This window comes from Gobio gobio (assembly GCF_949357685.1).
Source record: "Gobio gobio genome assembly, chromosome: 12".
NCBI classification, from domain to species: domain Eukaryota; kingdom Metazoa; phylum Chordata; class Actinopteri; order Cypriniformes; family Gobionidae; genus Gobio; species Gobio gobio.
In genome coordinates this window covers 52383037-52400189 of record NC_137105.1, presented here as the reverse complement: position 1 = coordinate 52400189, position 17153 = coordinate 52383037, and the positions used below count along the sequence as shown (strand labels likewise).

At 41.8% G+C, this 17153-nt stretch overlaps 1 protein-coding gene and 1 long non-coding RNA gene across 3 annotated transcripts; one reads left to right on the top strand and one right to left on the bottom strand.

Moving 5' to 3' along the window:
* Window positions 1-7296: 7296 nt before the first annotated feature.
* Window positions 7297-12785, bottom strand: LOC307134787 (polymeric immunoglobulin receptor-like; the record flags this gene model as incomplete). The annotated part of the gene is made up of 6 exons (XM_079830784.1): window positions 12649-12785; window positions 12195-12512; window positions 11658-11969; window positions 11433-11570; window positions 7793-7981; window positions 7297-7322 (listed from the first exon to the last, which is right to left on the bottom strand). The coding sequence occupies exons 1-6, from the start codon at window positions 12686-12688 to the stop codon at window positions 7297-7299; spliced, it is 1023 nt and encodes a 340-aa protein (XP_079686910.1). The 5' UTR covers window positions 12689-12785.
* A 1501-nt stretch (window positions 12786-14286) lies between these two features.
* Window positions 14287-16678, top strand: LOC307134974. 2 transcript variants are annotated; one of them, XR_013817617.1, is made up of 5 exons: window positions 14296-14358; window positions 14639-14796; window positions 15194-15249; window positions 15360-15413; window positions 16158-16678. It is a non-coding gene; the product is annotated as an uncharacterized lncRNA (long non-coding RNA). The 2 variants fall into 2 exon arrangements; XR_013817616.1 differs by lacking the exon at window positions 15360-15413 and having other exon boundaries at window positions 14287-14358.
* Window positions 16679-17153: the final 475 nt, after the last annotated feature.

The following is a 17153-nucleotide window of genomic DNA, read 5'->3' as shown; positions in this document are numbered from 1 at the left end:
AAATTGAAAGAGGAAGACCAAAAAAAAAAAAAAAAGCCCTTCAACTTTCACAGGCTGAAATGGTTGACCAACAACTTGCCAAAGAGCCTTTAGTATTTTTTAAGTGTTTGGACTAAAGGAGTCTCAGAATTAATTGTATATTTATGGAGATTTCATTTGATTTAATTTGTCATGTACCTGCTGTGCAATAACTTTGAACCTAGTTCAATATATTCTCTTTGGTCTGATTGTGTATTTTTTTAAAGCAAACCCCAGCTAGTATATGATGCCTTTGGGGAAGTAAATAATTTGTGTGTTGTTTTAGGATTTGATTAATCTGAATCTGCTTGAATTATGCATTCCAGTGTAGAATTGTGTAATGTGTTTTATGTACTATGAAAAAAGGTTCATTCTGAAATGCTTGAGTAAAAAATATTTTGTCATATAAATAAATGTTCAAATGCTCAATCTTTGTTTTCATTTTTAGTGTTTTAAGCTTTATGTTCAATTGATCTAATATAATCTTTAAAGACATAATATAAATAGAAACTTTTTACTTTAAAAATCCTTAACAAAACGTTGCAATGGGGTTTATATATATATATATATATATAAACTTACATTTTATATATATATATTAATTTACATTACATATATAACTTGCGTTATATATATATTCAATGTGTAATGTGTGTATTTTTATGATTTAACTATGTACTATTAATGAAAAGTGAGTATATCTATCTATCTATATCTCTCTACAATTAGAACGTATTAATAAAATACTTGACATTATTAACATGGTTTGAAACTTGGGTTTGAAACGCTCCAATGTATGATTGCTCCATGAGCATTGAGCAATGTATATGAAGATAAATCAGCTCCGCCCACTTCCGGCATGAGACCGTGGTGTGGTGCTGTTGCTCTCAGACGGTTGTGAGTGACGTCACTGTGGCGTGGTGCTGTTGCTCTCAGACGGTTGTGAGTGACGTCACTGTGGTGTGGTGCTGTTGCTCTCAGACGGTTGTGAGTGACGTCACTGTGGCGTGGTGCTGTTGCTCTCAGACGGTTGTGAGTGACGTCACTGTGGCGTGGTGCTGTTGCTCTCAGACGGTTGTGAGTGACGTCACTGTGGTGTGGTGCTGTTGCTCTCAGACGGTTGTGAGTGACGTCACTGTGGTGTGGTGCTGTTGCTCTCAGACGGTTGTGAGTGACGTCACTGTGGTGTGGTGCTGTTGCTCTCAGACGGTTGTGAGTGACGTCACTGTGGTGTGGTGCTGTTGCTCTCAGACGGTTGTGAGTGACGTCACTGTGGTGTGGTGCTGTTGCTCTCAGACGGTTGTGAGTGACGTCACTGTGGCGTGGTGCTGTTGCTCTCAGACGGTTGTGAGTGACGTCACTGTGGTGTGGTGCTGTTGCTCTCAGACGGTTGTGAGTGACGTCACTGTGGCGTGGTGCTGTTGCTCTCAGACGGTTGTGAGTGACGTCACTGTGGCGTGGTGCTGTTGCTCTCAGACGGTTGTGAGTGACGTCACTGTGGTGTGGTGCTGTTGCTCTCAGACTGTTGTGAGTGACGTCACTGTGGTGTGGTGCTGTTGCTCTCAGACGGTTGTGAGTGACGTCACTGTGGTGTGGTGCTGTTGCTCTCAGACTGTTGTGAGTGACGTCACTGTGGTGTGGTGCTGTTGCTCTCAGACGGTTGTGAGTGACGTCACTGTGGCGTGGTGCTGTTGCTCTCAGACGGTTGTGAGTGACGTCACTGTGGCGTGGTGCTGTTGCTCTCAGACGGTTGTGAGTGACGTCACTGTGGTGTGGTGCTGTTGCTCTCAGACGGTTGTGAGTGACGTCACTGTGGCGTGGTGCTGTTGCTCTCAGACGGTTGTGAGTGACGTCACTGTGGTGTGGTGCTGTTGCTCTCAGACGGTTGTGAGTGACGTCACTGTGGTGTGGTGCTGTTGCTCTCAGACTGTTGTGAGTGACGTCACTGTGGTGTGGTGCTGTTGCTCTCAGACTGTTGTGAGTGACGTCACTGTGGCGTGGTGCTGTTGCTCTCAGACGGTTGTGAGTGACGTCACTGTGGTGTGGTGCTGTTGCTCTCAGACGGTTGTGAGTGACGTCACTGTGGTGTGGTGCTGTTGCTCTCAGACTGTTGTGAGTGACGTCACTGTGGTGTGGTGCTGTTGCTCTCAGACGGTTGTGAGTGACGTCACTGTGGCGTGGTGCTGTTGCTCTCAGACTGTTGTGAGTGACGTCACTGTGGTGTGGTGCTGTTGCTCTCAGACGGTTGTGAGTGACGTCACTGTGGTGTGGTGCTGTTGCTCTCAGACGGTTGTGAGTGTTGTCACTGTGGTGTGGTGCTGTTGCTCTCAGACGGTTGTGAGTGACGTCACTGTGGCGTGGTGCTGTTGCTCTCAGACGGTTGTGAGTGACGTCACTGTGGCGTGGTGCTGTTGCTCTCAGACGGTTGTGAGTGACGTCACTGTGGCGTGGTGCTGTTGCTCTCAGACGGTTGTGAGTGACGTCACTGTGGTGTGGTGCTGTTGCTCTCAGACGGTTGTGAGTGACGTCACTGTGGCGTGGTGCTGTTGCTCTCAGACGGTTGTGAGTGACGTCACTGTGGCGTGGTGCTGTTGCTCTCAGACGGTTGTGAGTGACGTCACTGTGGTGTGGTGCTGTTGCTCTCAGACGGTTGTGAGTGACGTCACTGTGGTGTGGTGCTGTTGCTCTCAGACGGTTGTGAGTGACGTCACTGTGGTGTGGTGCTGTTGCTCTCAGACGGTTGTGAGTGACGTCACTGTGGTGTGGTGCTGTTGCTCTCAGACGGTTGTGAGTGACGTCACTGTGGCGTGGTGCTGTTGCTCTCAGACGGTTGTGAGTGACGTCACTGTGGTGTGGTGCTGTTGCTCTCAGACGGTTGTGAGTGACGTCACTGTGGTGTGGTGCTGTTGCTCTCAGACGGTTGTGAGTGACGTCACTGTGGTGTGGTGCTGTTGCTCTCAGACTGTTGTGAGTGACGTCACTGTGGTGTGGTGCTGTTGCTCTCAGACTGTTGTGAGTGACGTCACTGTGGTGTGGTGCTGTTGCTCTCAGACGGTTGTGAGTGACGTCACTGTGGTGTGGTGCTGTTGCTCTCAGACGGTTGTGAGTGACGTCACTGTGGTGTGGTGCTGTTGCTCTCAGACGGTTGTGAGTGACGTCACTGTGGCGTGGTGCTGTTGCTCTCAGACGGTTGTGAGTGACGTCACTGTGGCGTGGTGCTGTTGCTCTCAGACGGTTGTGAGTGACGTCACTGTGGTGTGGTGCTGTTGCTCTCAGACGGTTGTGAGTGACGTCACTGTGGTGTGGTGCTGTTGCTCTCAGACGGTTGTGAGTGACGTCACTGTGGTGTGGTGCTGTTGCTCTCAGACGGTTGTGAGTGACGTCACTGTGGTGTGGTGCTGTTGCTCTCAGACGGTTGTGAGTGACGTCACTGTGGTGTGGTGCTGTTGCTCTCAGACGGTTGTGAGTGACGTCACTGTGGCGTGGTGCTGTTGCTCTCAGACGGTTGTGAGTGACGTCACTGTGGTGTGGTGCTGTTGCTCTCAGACGGTTGTGAGTGACGTCACTGTGGTGTGGTGCTGTTGCTCTCAGACGGTTGTGAGTGACGTCACTGTGGTGTGGTGCTGTTGCTCTCAGACGGTTGTGAGTGACGTCACTGTGGTGTGGTGCTGTTGCTCTCAGACGGTTGTGAGTGACGTCACTGTGGTGTGGTGCTGTTGCTCTCAGACGGTTGTGAGTGACGTCACTGTGGTGTGGTGCTGTTGCTCTCAGACGGTTGTGAGTGACGTCACTGTGGTGTGGTGCTGTTGCTCTCAGACGGTTGTGAGTGACGTCACTGTGGCGTGGTGCTGTTGCTCTCAGACGGTTGTGAGTGACGTCACTGTGGTGTGGTGCTGTTGCTCTCAGACGGTTGTGAGTGACGTCACTGTGGCGTGGTGCTGTTGCTCTCAGACGGTTGTGAGTGACGTCACTGTGGTGTGGTGCTGTTGCTCTCAGACGGTTGTGAGTGACGTCACTGTGGTGTGGTGCTGTTGCTCTCAGACGGTTGTGAGTGACGTCACTGTGGTGTGGTGCTGTTGCTCTCAGACGGTTGTGAGTGACGTCACTGTGGTGTGGTGCTGTTGCTCTCAGACGGTTGTGAGTGACGTATATGGTTCTGCGGTTCTGCAGTTGGTCGTGTCTCCTCGCGCCAGGTGTAGACTCAGTGTAAGTTGCCTGATCATTTATGACGGATGGCCGAATTGTAGTGTCAAAAACTGATGCCCTCTGATGATGGGAAGATAAGGAATACACTGCTCTTCTTACTTAGTATTTGTGTCTTGTTTCTAGTCTAAATATATACAAATTCTTAAATCAAGATGCATTTACTAGATAAGTTAAATGACATAAGATATGTTTTCTTGAAAATAAAATCAAAATTAAGTGAGTTTTTGCTTATAACAAGCAAAATGATCTGCCAATGGGGTGAGAAAAATAATCTTGTTCCTGATTGAAATCTTGTTTCTTTCCCAAACAGAAATAAGATTATTTTTCTCACTCCATTGGCAGATAATTTTGCTTGTTTTAAGCAAAAAACTCACTTCATTTTGATTTTTTTCCCCCAGAAAATAAGAAAAAATATCTAATGTCATTTTACTTATCTAGTAAAGGCATCTTGATTTAAGCATTTTTAGATTTTATACTGGAAACAAGAAATAAATACTAAATAAGAAGAGCATTTTTTGCAGTGTAAAGACCGAAGTAAAGTGATGTAGGCTAATGAATGAACAGTGTATCTAATTGCATAGTGGTAAAATACTAATGTTCGCTAATTTAATTCGTTATTTTTACCTTAAACTATGCAAGCAGCTGGTCTGGGTTCTCCAGAGGCCAGATAATATTTAATATATAAATATTAAACGCATGTAATATCACTTTTTTTAATAGCTTAATGTTTTTACTCTGCAGTTGTGCAGTTTTAAGGGGATATATAGCAATTTTAAAATGTATTTGCCAAAATTAGTAATGATATTTATATACAGGTTCATTTAAAATAGTCAAGTCAAGTCAACTTTATTTATACAGCGCTTTTAACAATGCAGATTGTTTCAAAGCAGCTTTACAGTGTTAAACAGGAAAATAATGCAACATAATTGTATTCAGCTGTATAGCCATTCTGTTCAGTTCATTTCAATTATCATACAGTGACAGTGTGGGCTTTAGATCAATAATTCGATCAGTAATTTAGTTTAAATGGTTAATTTAGTTTATTATTTAGATTTATTTCGATGTTTAGTTGAAAAATGTAGTGTCCCCAACTGAGCACGCCAAGCCAGAGGCGACAGAATAACAAAATAGCAACATTTTAGGTAAAATTCACATTAAATATCTAAATTTCACAGTTTAATTCCTGGTGAAAACATGAATGCTCATAGTCAAGTGTAAGATTGCTGCCATCTACTGGAAAACAAACACTTTTGCTAGTTCTCAATGAATAGTTTGTGCATGAATGCTAGATGCTATTACTCTTTGTGTTTAGGCTGTAATGTGGCGTAGGTGCTATTTTTGTATAGTTTAACTATCATCAGCCTTTAAAAAATAAAATAATAATAATAATATCATGAACATAATGATGGGGTAGAATGGACTGGACATCATATAAAACAACAACAATAAAAATAAAACATCAATGCATTACAAAAATAAAACTGTACGAGTGTTTCCACAACTTAGACTGATAACGTGTAGTGCTAAACCTTGATACAAGGGGCACCAAATAAAATCTTGCCTAGGGCAGCAAATTGGTCAGGGCCGGCCCTGTCTCTCTCTCTCTCTCTCTCTCTGTGTGTGTGTGTGTGTGTCTGTGTGTGTGTGTCTGTGTGTCTGTGTCTGTGTGTGTGTGTCTGTGTGTGTGTGTCTGTGTGTGTGTGTCTGTGTCTGTGTGTGTGTGTCTGTGTGTCTGTGTCTGTGTCTGTGTCTGTGTCTGTGTGTGTGTGTGTGTGTGTGTGTGTGTATTAAACAAGTAGCCCTCAAGACTTTTTTTATCCCTCGCTCACAAAAAGGTTGGAGACCCCTGGTCTAATGTGTTTAATAATAAGTGTTTATCAGTTAGGGGAAGGTGAACAGACATGTGCTGGATTAGAGATGATAAAAGTGAGTGGGTCCAATATCATTGATCATAAAAAGTGGGTGGGGCTTGTCCCGTCCTCACACAATGGTTCCGACGCCCTTGGATGTCACGGTACCAAAATTCCAGTAGTCGTTACCAATACCATAACAATTTTACGGTACTCAGTATCAATTTCAGTACCACAACTAAATGTAAAAAAAATTAAAAATACTTAACTATTTAAAAAAAATTAATTAAAAGTATTAAGTTTATTATTTATAATGATAATCATTACAAGTAAATAATACAAACATTTAAAGGTGTAATAATGACTGGGATTAAGGATTGGGATTAATTTGCAGTTTATTAAGATTAGACAAACTCACGGTGTAAACAGGTGTAGTTCGGTAAACCAGGGAGAACAGCAGAGTCAGAGTCAGAGCAGAAAACATGGTCATAACAGGCAAGGGTCAGGGCAGGCGGCAAACAGTCGAATAAGCAGAGTCCAGGCAAACACAGCTCAAAGGGCAGAACAGAATCAGGGTCAGGATTACAGGCAGATCAGTAACAGTGGATAAACGCTCAGAAATGTCACCATGGCAAAACAAGACTTCACGATGAGTGTGTGAAAGTTCAGAGTTTATATAGGCAGGGTGACAAGGATCAGGTTTGCAGTAATCAGTCCCAGAGTGAGGGTGTATGGGAAATGGAGTCCGACTGAGAGTCAGTATTCGGGTGAATGCGACCTCTGATGGTCGACGGTGGGATCTTCACCAGCGTTTGTGACAAAAGGCTGAATGCTGTTTAAAAGTAAACATTGTGAAAAGTGAAAAATAATCAACCATCTAGGCATAATTATTATTATTAGAAGAGACGTATTATTATTACATAGAGACAGCGCTAAATCTACTGAACAACAGTAGCCCAATATATTTTGACAGAGATATCAGGGAATGAAGACGATGAAAAGGGAAGTGAAGGTGCAGTTCAAGAGAGAACCTTTCATTATTTTGCACGGCCTCAGCCTAAAGATCTAAACATTATTTATGTGATGACCATACAAAACACTTGGTTCTCCGTGGTTCCAACATCTGTTGTGGGTTTATGGGATGGCCTGGATGGTGGTGGTGATGTCTCTGAAAATTTTGTATATGAAAATGACAAAAATTTATTTCTAAATTATGCTTTTTTCACACCCAGAACTTGACATCATTCTCTAATGGTGAAGAGACATGTTACTGATGGCTTTCACACATTCATTACCCAGAATTCAAGCTGATGCACAGAAACTGTTTGTTTGAGTTTCTGTAAATAACGCCTGTGGTTTCACACTGAATAATACAGTCCAGCAGTGTCACTGACGAGCTCCTTTAAACTGCAGTTAACTATCCTGTGTCCAGATGAGCACACTAAACACTGCAGTGATACGAGATTAACACACACAGAACTAAAAACTGCATCCAGATCTCAGTCCTGCGTTCACACACTGCTGTAGAATGACAATCATACGAACTGCAGTTTGTGGTTTTGCTGTTAAACAGACAGAACATCTAAATGAAAAATAACCCTGTGGTTAAACCTGCTTATAGAATCAGCTTCAAGCATCCTGATAAATAACACACAGTGATCTGCTGAAGAGATGTTATACTACCTTATGATTAATATCAGTGAGAAAAGCCTCCGCACCTGTGAGGTTGATCAGGACTCGTGTGATGAAGCTCTTGTGTCCTCCATCAGACTGAACTCCACACCAGTATTCTGAATGTTGTTCAGTCACATGACTGATGCTTCCCGTCAGGAGCCGCTCTTCTCTGTCATCATACAGCTGGATCTTTCCCTCACGCCTCCATCTTCTGCTCTCATTCACAGACGTCTCTTCAGCACAGAGATCAGCTCCAAGATTCAAGATTCAAGATTCAAGAGTTTTATTTGTCACATACACAGTTATATACACAATATACAACTGGCAGTGAAATGTAAACAGGTCCGCTCCATGGACAGTGCAAATAACAGTTACAAGAAATTAAATAGAAATAGAATAAAGTTAGAATAAAAAGTATTAACATAAGTAGAATTATAAATAAATCAAGTAAAAGATAAAAATAGGAAATAAGATAAAAATAAAAATATTAAAAAAAAAAATATATATAAAAAATATGTGGATGATAAGTGAGATAAACTGTAGACTTAAAAATAAGTGGTTAACATAAAATATATAATATGTATATATAAAGAAGTATAATGTGCAAGGTTTATTACAGGTTGTTACGCAGTAACAATAGGGACGTAAAGTAAAGTGCAGTGCAATTGTAGTATGTGGATGTTAATGTTGAAAGACCGTATGTTTATGCGTGTGCGGGGGTGAAGTGAGTCACGTGACTGAGTTCAGGAGTCTGATGGCCTGGGGGAAGAAACTCCTCCTGAGTCTTTCAGTCTTTGCCATCAGGCTACGGAAGCGCTTACCAGATGGCAGCAGGGTGAAGTGAGAGTTTGCAGGGTGATTAATGTCTCTGATGATTTTAGTAGCTCTACCTCTGCAGCGTTTGGTGAAGATGTCCTGCAGAGACGGGAGAGCTGAGCCTGAGATGCGCTCGGATAAGCGCACCACTCTTTGCAGGGCTTTGCAGTCGTGACTGGTGCTGTTCCCGTACCACGCTGTGATGCACTGAGTCAGGACACTTTCTATCGCCCCTCGATAGAAAGTTTTCAGGATGGCTGGTGAAACCCTGAATTTCCTCAGCTGGCGCAGGTGGTACAGTCTTTGCCTGGCTTTTTTCACCTGTGTCTGGATGTGTGTAGTCCAGGTCAGATCCTCGGAGATGTTCACACCCAGGTATTTGAAGCTGCTCACTCTCTCTACCGGTGTCCCGCTGATCATGAGAGGGGAGTATGACCGATGCTGTCTCTTCCTGAAGTCCACAATCAGTTCTTTGGTCTTGTTAACATTCAGAGAGAGACAGTTGTCCTGGCACCATGATGTCAGTTGCTCCACTTCGTCCAAGTATGCCGTCTCATTGTTGTTGGAGATGAGACCCAGGACAACAGTATCATCAGCAAACTTGATGATCGAGGTGGAGCTGTGTGTGGACAAACAGTCATGGGTGTAGAGAGAGTAGAAAAGGGGACTCAGCACACAGCCCTGTGGAGCTCCAACACTCAGGGTGATGGAGGTGGAGGTGAACTGGCCTACTCTCACCGCCTGGGGTCTGCCAGTGAGGAAATCTTCAATCCAGAGGCAGAGAGAAGAATTCAGGCCTAGATCCAGGAGTTTGTGTGTTAGCTTAATGGGAACTATGGTGTTAAAGGCTGAGCTATAGTCAATAAATAGCAGCCTGACATAGTTCCCACTTTTGCTGTCGATGTGAGTGAGGCAGGAGTGAAGGACGTGAGAAATGGCATCTTCAGTCGATCTATTGGGACGATAGGCAAACTGAAGAGGGTCCAAAGTGTCAGGAATGGAGGAGCAAATGTTGTTTTTAATGAGTCTCTCAAAGACCTTCATGACTAAAGATGTGAGAGCCACTGGACGATAGTCATTTAGGCAAGAGGGTTTACTGATCTTAGGTACAGGGATGATGGAGGATCATTTGAAGGAGGTGGGGACAACAGATGTAGCAAGGGACTCGTTGAATATGGATGTAAAGAGCCCTGCGAGCTGATCAGCACAGGACCGCAGAACACGACCTGAAATACCATCCGGCCCAGCAGCTTTCCTGACATCCACACGTTTGAGTGCCCTCCGAACCTCGTCCTCCGAGACAGAGATCACGTGACCGTTGCTGCTCTGAGGGACTCTCTCTGACGCGTCACTCGCCGGAGTCGCGCTGCCGCGATTACCATCAAAGCGAGCGTAGAAAGAGTTTAACTCGTTCACCAGTAACGGATCAGCTCTCACCTCTGCAGAGGATTTAGTTCCAAAAGCACAGATGGTTCTCAGTCCCTGCCACATCCGCCGGGAGTCGTTGAGTTGGAAATGAGATTCCACTCGGTCTTTATAGCGGAGTTTTGCGGCTTTAACGGCGCGCCGGAGAGCGTAACATGAAGCTTTGTACTCCCTCATATCCCCCGTTAGGAGACCGGCATTGTAAGCGGTGGTGCGCGAGTTTACTGCAGTGCGAATTGAACTGTCCACCCACGGTTTCTGATTAGGGAAGGACGTTATAGTTAATGTTTGTGTGGCTTGCTCTGTCAGTGTGTTAATAAAGCAGAGCGCCACTTCTGTGAACTCGCTGACGTCTTCAGAACTCGCGCGGAACATGTCCCAGTCGACGTCATCAAGAGCTGCCTGTAGCGTGATCTCTGAATGGGATGACCAGCGTTTGACTTCCCTCCTCACCGGGGGCTCTTGAACGAGCCTTTGTTTATATTCCGGTGTGAGGAAAATGGCGGCATGGTCCGATTTGCCAAAAGCTGGCTGTGAACGAGCTTTGTAGGCGTTCTTAAACGGAGAGTAGCAATGATCCAGTGTGTTTGCTCCTCGTGTGGGACAGGAGACATGCTGGTGAAAGTTTGGCAATACTTTCTTTAGGTTTGCTTTGTTAAAATCACCCGCGACGATGAAAGCAGCGTCGGGGTGTTTGTTTATGAAGCCGCTGGTCACATCATGGAGGGCAGATAAAGCCAGCCCCGTGTCTGCTTGTGGTGGAATATAAACGGCAGTGGTGATGACCGAGGAAAACTCCCTCGGCAGGTAGAAAGGCCGGCACATGAGAGTTAAATGTTCCAAGTGAGGCGAGCAGGATCGCGAAAGAATGGAGATGTTCCTAGGATCGCACCATTTCTTGTTTATCATGAAACACACTCCACCGCCTTTAGATTTCCCGGCCTCGGCTGTTCTGTCCATCCGAAAAACAGAGAAGTTCTCGGACGGCGTCACGGCTGTATCCGGGACCGCTGGCGTGAGCCATGTTTCGGACAGACAATAGATGTTGCAGTCTCTCATGTCCCGTTGAAAACTTATCCTGGCTCTAAGATCGTCCATCTTATTCTCCAAGGATTGGACATTTGCGAGCAAAATGCTCGGGAGAGGAGGACTGAATGCTCTTTTTCTCAGTCTGTTGCGGATCCCAGCGCGTTTCCCGCGGTGTTTTTTGAATCTTCGCCGTCGACTCGAGTGGCCATTGTTCAACTCGGCGTCCCGGCGAATCTCAGATGGAAGATTGGAGAAAGTGTCCTGAAACAGGTCAGTGTAGCGGTAACCAATTTCCAGAAGTGTTTTGCTGTCGTAACAGATCAAAGCAGATGATCCGTTGGAAAAAATAGAGAGTAAAAGAGAGTAGAATAATAAATAAAAGCAAAGTCTTAGCGGAGCGACCTGAACGGCGACCGAGCACGGCGGCGCCATCTTTTCCAGATCTCCAGCAGAGAAACTTCACATCACTGCTGTGGGATTGTGGGTATTTGCAGCTGATGTTCACAGATCCTCCTGCAGCCGCTGATAGACTGATGCTCTTCACACAATCATCTGTTTCAGATCCAAATAAAGCGCAGTAATGTTAGAATGACCAGAGATATTCATGGATTGACCTCATAATGACTGAAAGCGGCTCACCCTTCTCAATGTTCAGGCTAAACTCAGAGAATAAACTGTGGTCTTCAGAAGCTTTGACTATAATCTTATATTCTCCAGAGTCGTTCTCATTCAGCTCTCTGATAAACACACGTAAGAGTCCTGCAGATCTGCCCTCATGAACGGAGAATCGTCTGTCATGTTTCCATTCTGAGGCTCTGTTAGTGTTTATTACAGGAAAACATTCTCCAGATTTACAGATGTTTATCAAAGATGTCTCTTCTTGCGTCTCATATTTGAAGTTTATGATGACGTTTCCTCCTGAATATCCTCTCACGGTCCTGATTGGTTGATCTGTTCAACACAAACACAGATCATTTGTCATTTTATTCTCAATATAAACACATTTATCTTCACTTTGCTACAATATTTATGAACTCAAGTCCAGATGATGAGTGTAATTCTTCCATCAGGAGATGAAAAGGTTATTGATGGCGTGAGTTATGAGTTAGACGAGTGAACGGCAGTAATTCCAGTCAGTGTTGAGGATCGTGATGTTGTGGAGTCTCAGTTACTCACCGGTTATAACCTTCAGATTCACTTCAGTGGAGGAATCAGTTATAAACTTTTCAGCTCCACAATAGTACATCCCAGAATCCCATTCTCTCAGATCTCTGAAGGTCACAGTGAGGACGGCTGATCTTGTGTCGTCATACAGAGAGAATCTTCCAGAATCAACCCATTTATTTTTCTCATTAGTCTTGATTTGGTATGGGCAGTCTGACCGCTGCCATTTACAAAAATACTTTTGATTCTCTGTAAATCTTTCATCATATTTGCATGAGATTTTGACTCCGCCTCCTGAATATCCGGTCACTTCTATGGAGTTCACGACACCTACAACAAACCAGCATCTTAACACAACACTAATACACACTGAAGGGAGATTCATGTCAAAGGTCATTAGTTATGGATAAAGACTTGTGTTCATTATTTAATCTCTGTTCTGGTTCTTCTGAGTTCAGATTCTTACCAGGAATCATCAGCAGAGTGAAAGTCCAGATGATCTTCATTCTTCTCTCTTATTAAATGATCTTCTCTGTTGTCTGTTGATTCAGTTCTTCTGAAGCTCTCGATGTGTGTTCAGATGAGGTTTGAGTGTTTCTTTCCTGTTACATGTTTAACATGAAGTGCTGAATGTGACGGAGACGCCCAGTTCCTCTGAGAGAGAGAGAGAGAGAGAGAGAGAGAGAGAGAGAGCGAGAGAGAGAGAGAGAGAGAGAGAGAGAGAGAGACTTTGACTTTTAAAGCTATTATACACAACACACAGACCCACAAAAATAAGTAATAATATAAAAAATCTAATTAAAACCCATATTTCCAAACTCGCTCATTGTTACTAAAGCATCTCTCACACACCACCTCATTTAAAAATAAAGGTACATTATCAGTTTGTAATATGCAAGCTCAATATAAACCATAAATTCTACCAATGATTTAAAAAGAGACAACAAATCAACATCTTGACCAGTATTTTTACATTGATGTGTTTTCAGGATTGCTAACTTAGCTTGGACCACTAAAAATCGGCAGGCACAAACTGCTCTCGCCACGACTGTTACTGCAACCAAAAATAAAAAGGATATTTGTAAAAGAAAATCACAATTTCATAATTAGTTTTTCCAAAAGTACAAAAAGTGGAACCAGCCTTGAACACTCATAAAATAAATAAAACCGCATCAGAAGCCTTACAGAGAGAACATTCAGGTCAAACCATATCATTACTTTTTTAGAAACAGTCAGTCATCCTCAGTCATTCTCCATTCAGCATTCAAACAGTGTGTCGAGTTCGGTTACCACAGTAACGATGAAACTCACTCCAATGTTCCCATTATTATACTTTATTTGAAGAGGGTTTGCATATCTTGCTGGAGTTTATTGCTGTTTTTCTAAATCATGTTACTTTCTCCCGAGCACTATAATTATTCTTCATCCTCACGGTAACTGAAATTTAAAACTGTTAAAAGAAAAGGCTTAATAAACCATATCTCTACCCCTAAGTTCCCTTTGTGCTTTGAAGATTGAAGGTTTCACTCAAGCGTGCCGCACACGTCCTGAAAACTGAAGCCAAAGCGCCTCGATCGCCCCCTGGTGGCTGGTCCCAGTATATCTCATAAGCCCCGCCCCTCCATGTTTTCCAATTGACACAAGACAAACTAAACAATCAAATTACACTTCAAATAATTTTTTCCCAGAGTTGGTTACTGTCATTTTATGCAGCTTTTATCACGCTGATGTAATTTCAAGTGTTCTTTTTTTAAATAAGTTTAGTTTTAGTGAGTTATTTGATGCTATAAAAAGGGGGGTGTGACATCATGATTGACAGCTGAGATTGACGGCTTCTCTGAGTGAAGTTGTCACTGAGGCACTAACAGACTTTTTCGGTGTTTTTCATGAGGAGATTGGAGCTTTAGCTTTAACTTGTACACTGCTTATTTCACACTAACATAATGAATTGTTCTGCATCTGTGAGAGTGTGGGCGGCTCTACTTCCTGCTCTCGGACTCGGTCCTGAATCCAATAATAACCAACTGCAGAACCGCAGAACCCATATACGTCACTCACAACAGTCTGAGAGCAACAGCGCCATGCCACAGTGACGTCACTCACAACAGTCTGAGGACCGGAAGTGGGCGGAGTTAACGAAAACTAAACAATCGGCATGGCGGAAAAAGAGAATACGGTAAACAGTTGTTTTTGTGTTGTTGTTTTAATCTATCAAGTTTATTTGTGTTTTATTTTTGATCCATAGTTGTTGTATTAACACTTTATACAGCACGTGGCTCTAATCTTTTTTTAAACGAGCTTTACGATGTCTCTCGCATCTGTTGATATGGTCTTGCTTTAAGTTACATATTTATTGTTTGTGATTTTACTTTGTTGTTGGCGCTGTATTTTTTATTTAATTACCTTTTCTGATACTGACCAATGTGTTTTATGTGGATTTTTTTTCGAATTTATAGAGGCACATTACGATTTGGAGAGGCTCAGCTTTACTTCATTTTCATCAATGCAAGACATTCTGCAACAGTTTTCACTGCCCAGTGTTTTTAAACTGACCAGATGGCACTAGTTGAATGCACACCTTCAAATTCACTTCAAAAAGCAGCTGTCCATGAAGGTATGAATGTTTTGAGTGGCAAGAAATAGTATTTATTTATTATCCCTTTAGAATTAGTTGGTTTTCTGCATGATTTGGTCAAAAATGTCATCTCATCTTCAAAGTTTCAAGTAGATATATTTATATATAAGCACAATGTGCTTAAGCTAACAAAATACAAACAATATTTCATGTGTCTGAATATGTCCTATTAAAATCAAATCAAATACACAACCAAACATGTGATATGAATTGCCAAATATAGATATTGTTCATTTGGATGACGTTCTGAAAGTTTCTTTTATATTCTGAATTTGCAGTAAGTGGTCATTTTTGCTTGAGAACAATGAAACTTGTCTCTCTTGTACAATTTTTATGGTTACATTATATATAATATTTCTGTTTGATTATGTTGCAGTAAATTGACAAGCAGACTTGACAGGCACAGGACAATGGAAGCTGATCAAAAACAAGGTTAGTTTTAAAAGGCTCTCATAAAGACATAAGCTACTTATACAGATAGTGTGTTGTTATATCTGTCACATCTTTTCCAGGAATAACTTAATAATGTTCTATTGTTTTAGACTGTTCCACAACAGTTGGTCGGCTCTATTGACTGTGGGATATTCATGTTAATAGTAAGACATTTTTTTAAAAATAAGAGCTTCTCTTCATTAGGATGAAAAACATGAGGGCTTTTCACACTTGAAATAGTAAACCCCGGGTATACAGAATCCTGGGTTATCTTGTTTCACACTGATCATCATTTACCTGAGATGAACAATTAATCCTGGGTATTCATACACTGCCGTTCCACACTGTACTGTACTAAGCCATAGGATAACATCCTTATTTGCAGTGTCACTGATTGGACGAACACTGCACACAATATGTTTACATAAATGCTCAAGCTTTGCATGTCCTCGTATTACAAGTTTATCCTGAATGGACATTTCAGACTATAAAATAATTAAAATGGTCTCTTCTTCACTGCAATTGTTGCGTTTTCTGTCAGCATTTGACGTTTTTCCTCCAACGGTGAATTTATTATTTATATAGAATGCACAGTGTTTCAGTGACTGTCCAAAGCACGTAAATATAAAAGTGTGAAATGTTACTTTACCCGGGGTTAAAAGTGTGTTTAGAACGACGATAAGCACAGTGTGAAAGCTTGCCTTTGATTTCTGTATACATTTTGAACTGAAAATGGTTAATTAATTTGATTTGTGACAGGGTATGATTTGTCACAAATATAGACATGAGGAAAATTGAATTTCAAAACTTTTTTACAAACTATTATACATGCTACATCCTTCAACACACGAGATTGTTAAAAAACTTCCAACATTTCATCCCATTTTTTGTACCCTTCTCTCATGAAGGAGCCACGGATGACAGAAGACATCTGCACTGCAGGCGAACTACCAAACGTTTTCAGAGGTTTCGTGGAGGGACCGTGCTTTCTGAAATTGAAAGAGGAAGACCAGGAAAAAGCCCTTCAACTTTCACAGGCTGAAATGGTTGACCAACAACTTGCCAAAGAGCCTTTAGTATTTTTTAAGTGTTTGGACTAAAGGAGTCTCAGAATTAATTGTATATTTATGGAGATTTCATTTGATTTAATTTGTCATGTACCTGCTGTGCAATAACTTTGAACCTAGTTCAATATATTCTCTTTGGTCTGATTGTGTATTTTTTTAAAGCAAACCCCAGCTAGTATATGATGCCTTTGGGGAAGTAAATAATTTGTGTGTTGTTTTAGGATTTGATTAATCTGAATCTGCTTGAATTATGCATTCCAGTGTAGAATTGTGTAATGTGTTTTATGTACTATGAAAAAAGGTTCATTCTGAAATGCTTGAGTAAAAAATATTTTGTCATATAAATAAATGTTCAAATGCTCAATCTTTGTTTTCATTTTTAGTGTTTTAAGCTTTATGTTCAATTGATCTAATATAATCTTTAAAGACATAATATAAATAGAAACTTTTTACTTTAAAAATCCTTAACAAAACGTTGCAATGGGGTTTATATATATATATAGGCTATATATATATATATATATATATATATATATATATATATATATATATAAACTTACATTTTATATATATATATTAATTTACATTACATATATAACTTGCGTTATATATATATTCAATGTGTAATGTGTGTATTTTTATGATTTAACTATGTACTATTAATGGAAAGTGAGTATATCTATCTATCTATATCTCTCTACAATTAGAACGTATTAATAAAATACTTGACATTATTAACATGGTTTGAAACTTGGGTTTGAAAAGCTCCAATGTATGATTGCTCCATGAGCATTGAGCAATGGATACGAAGATAAATCAGCTCCGCCCACTTCCGGC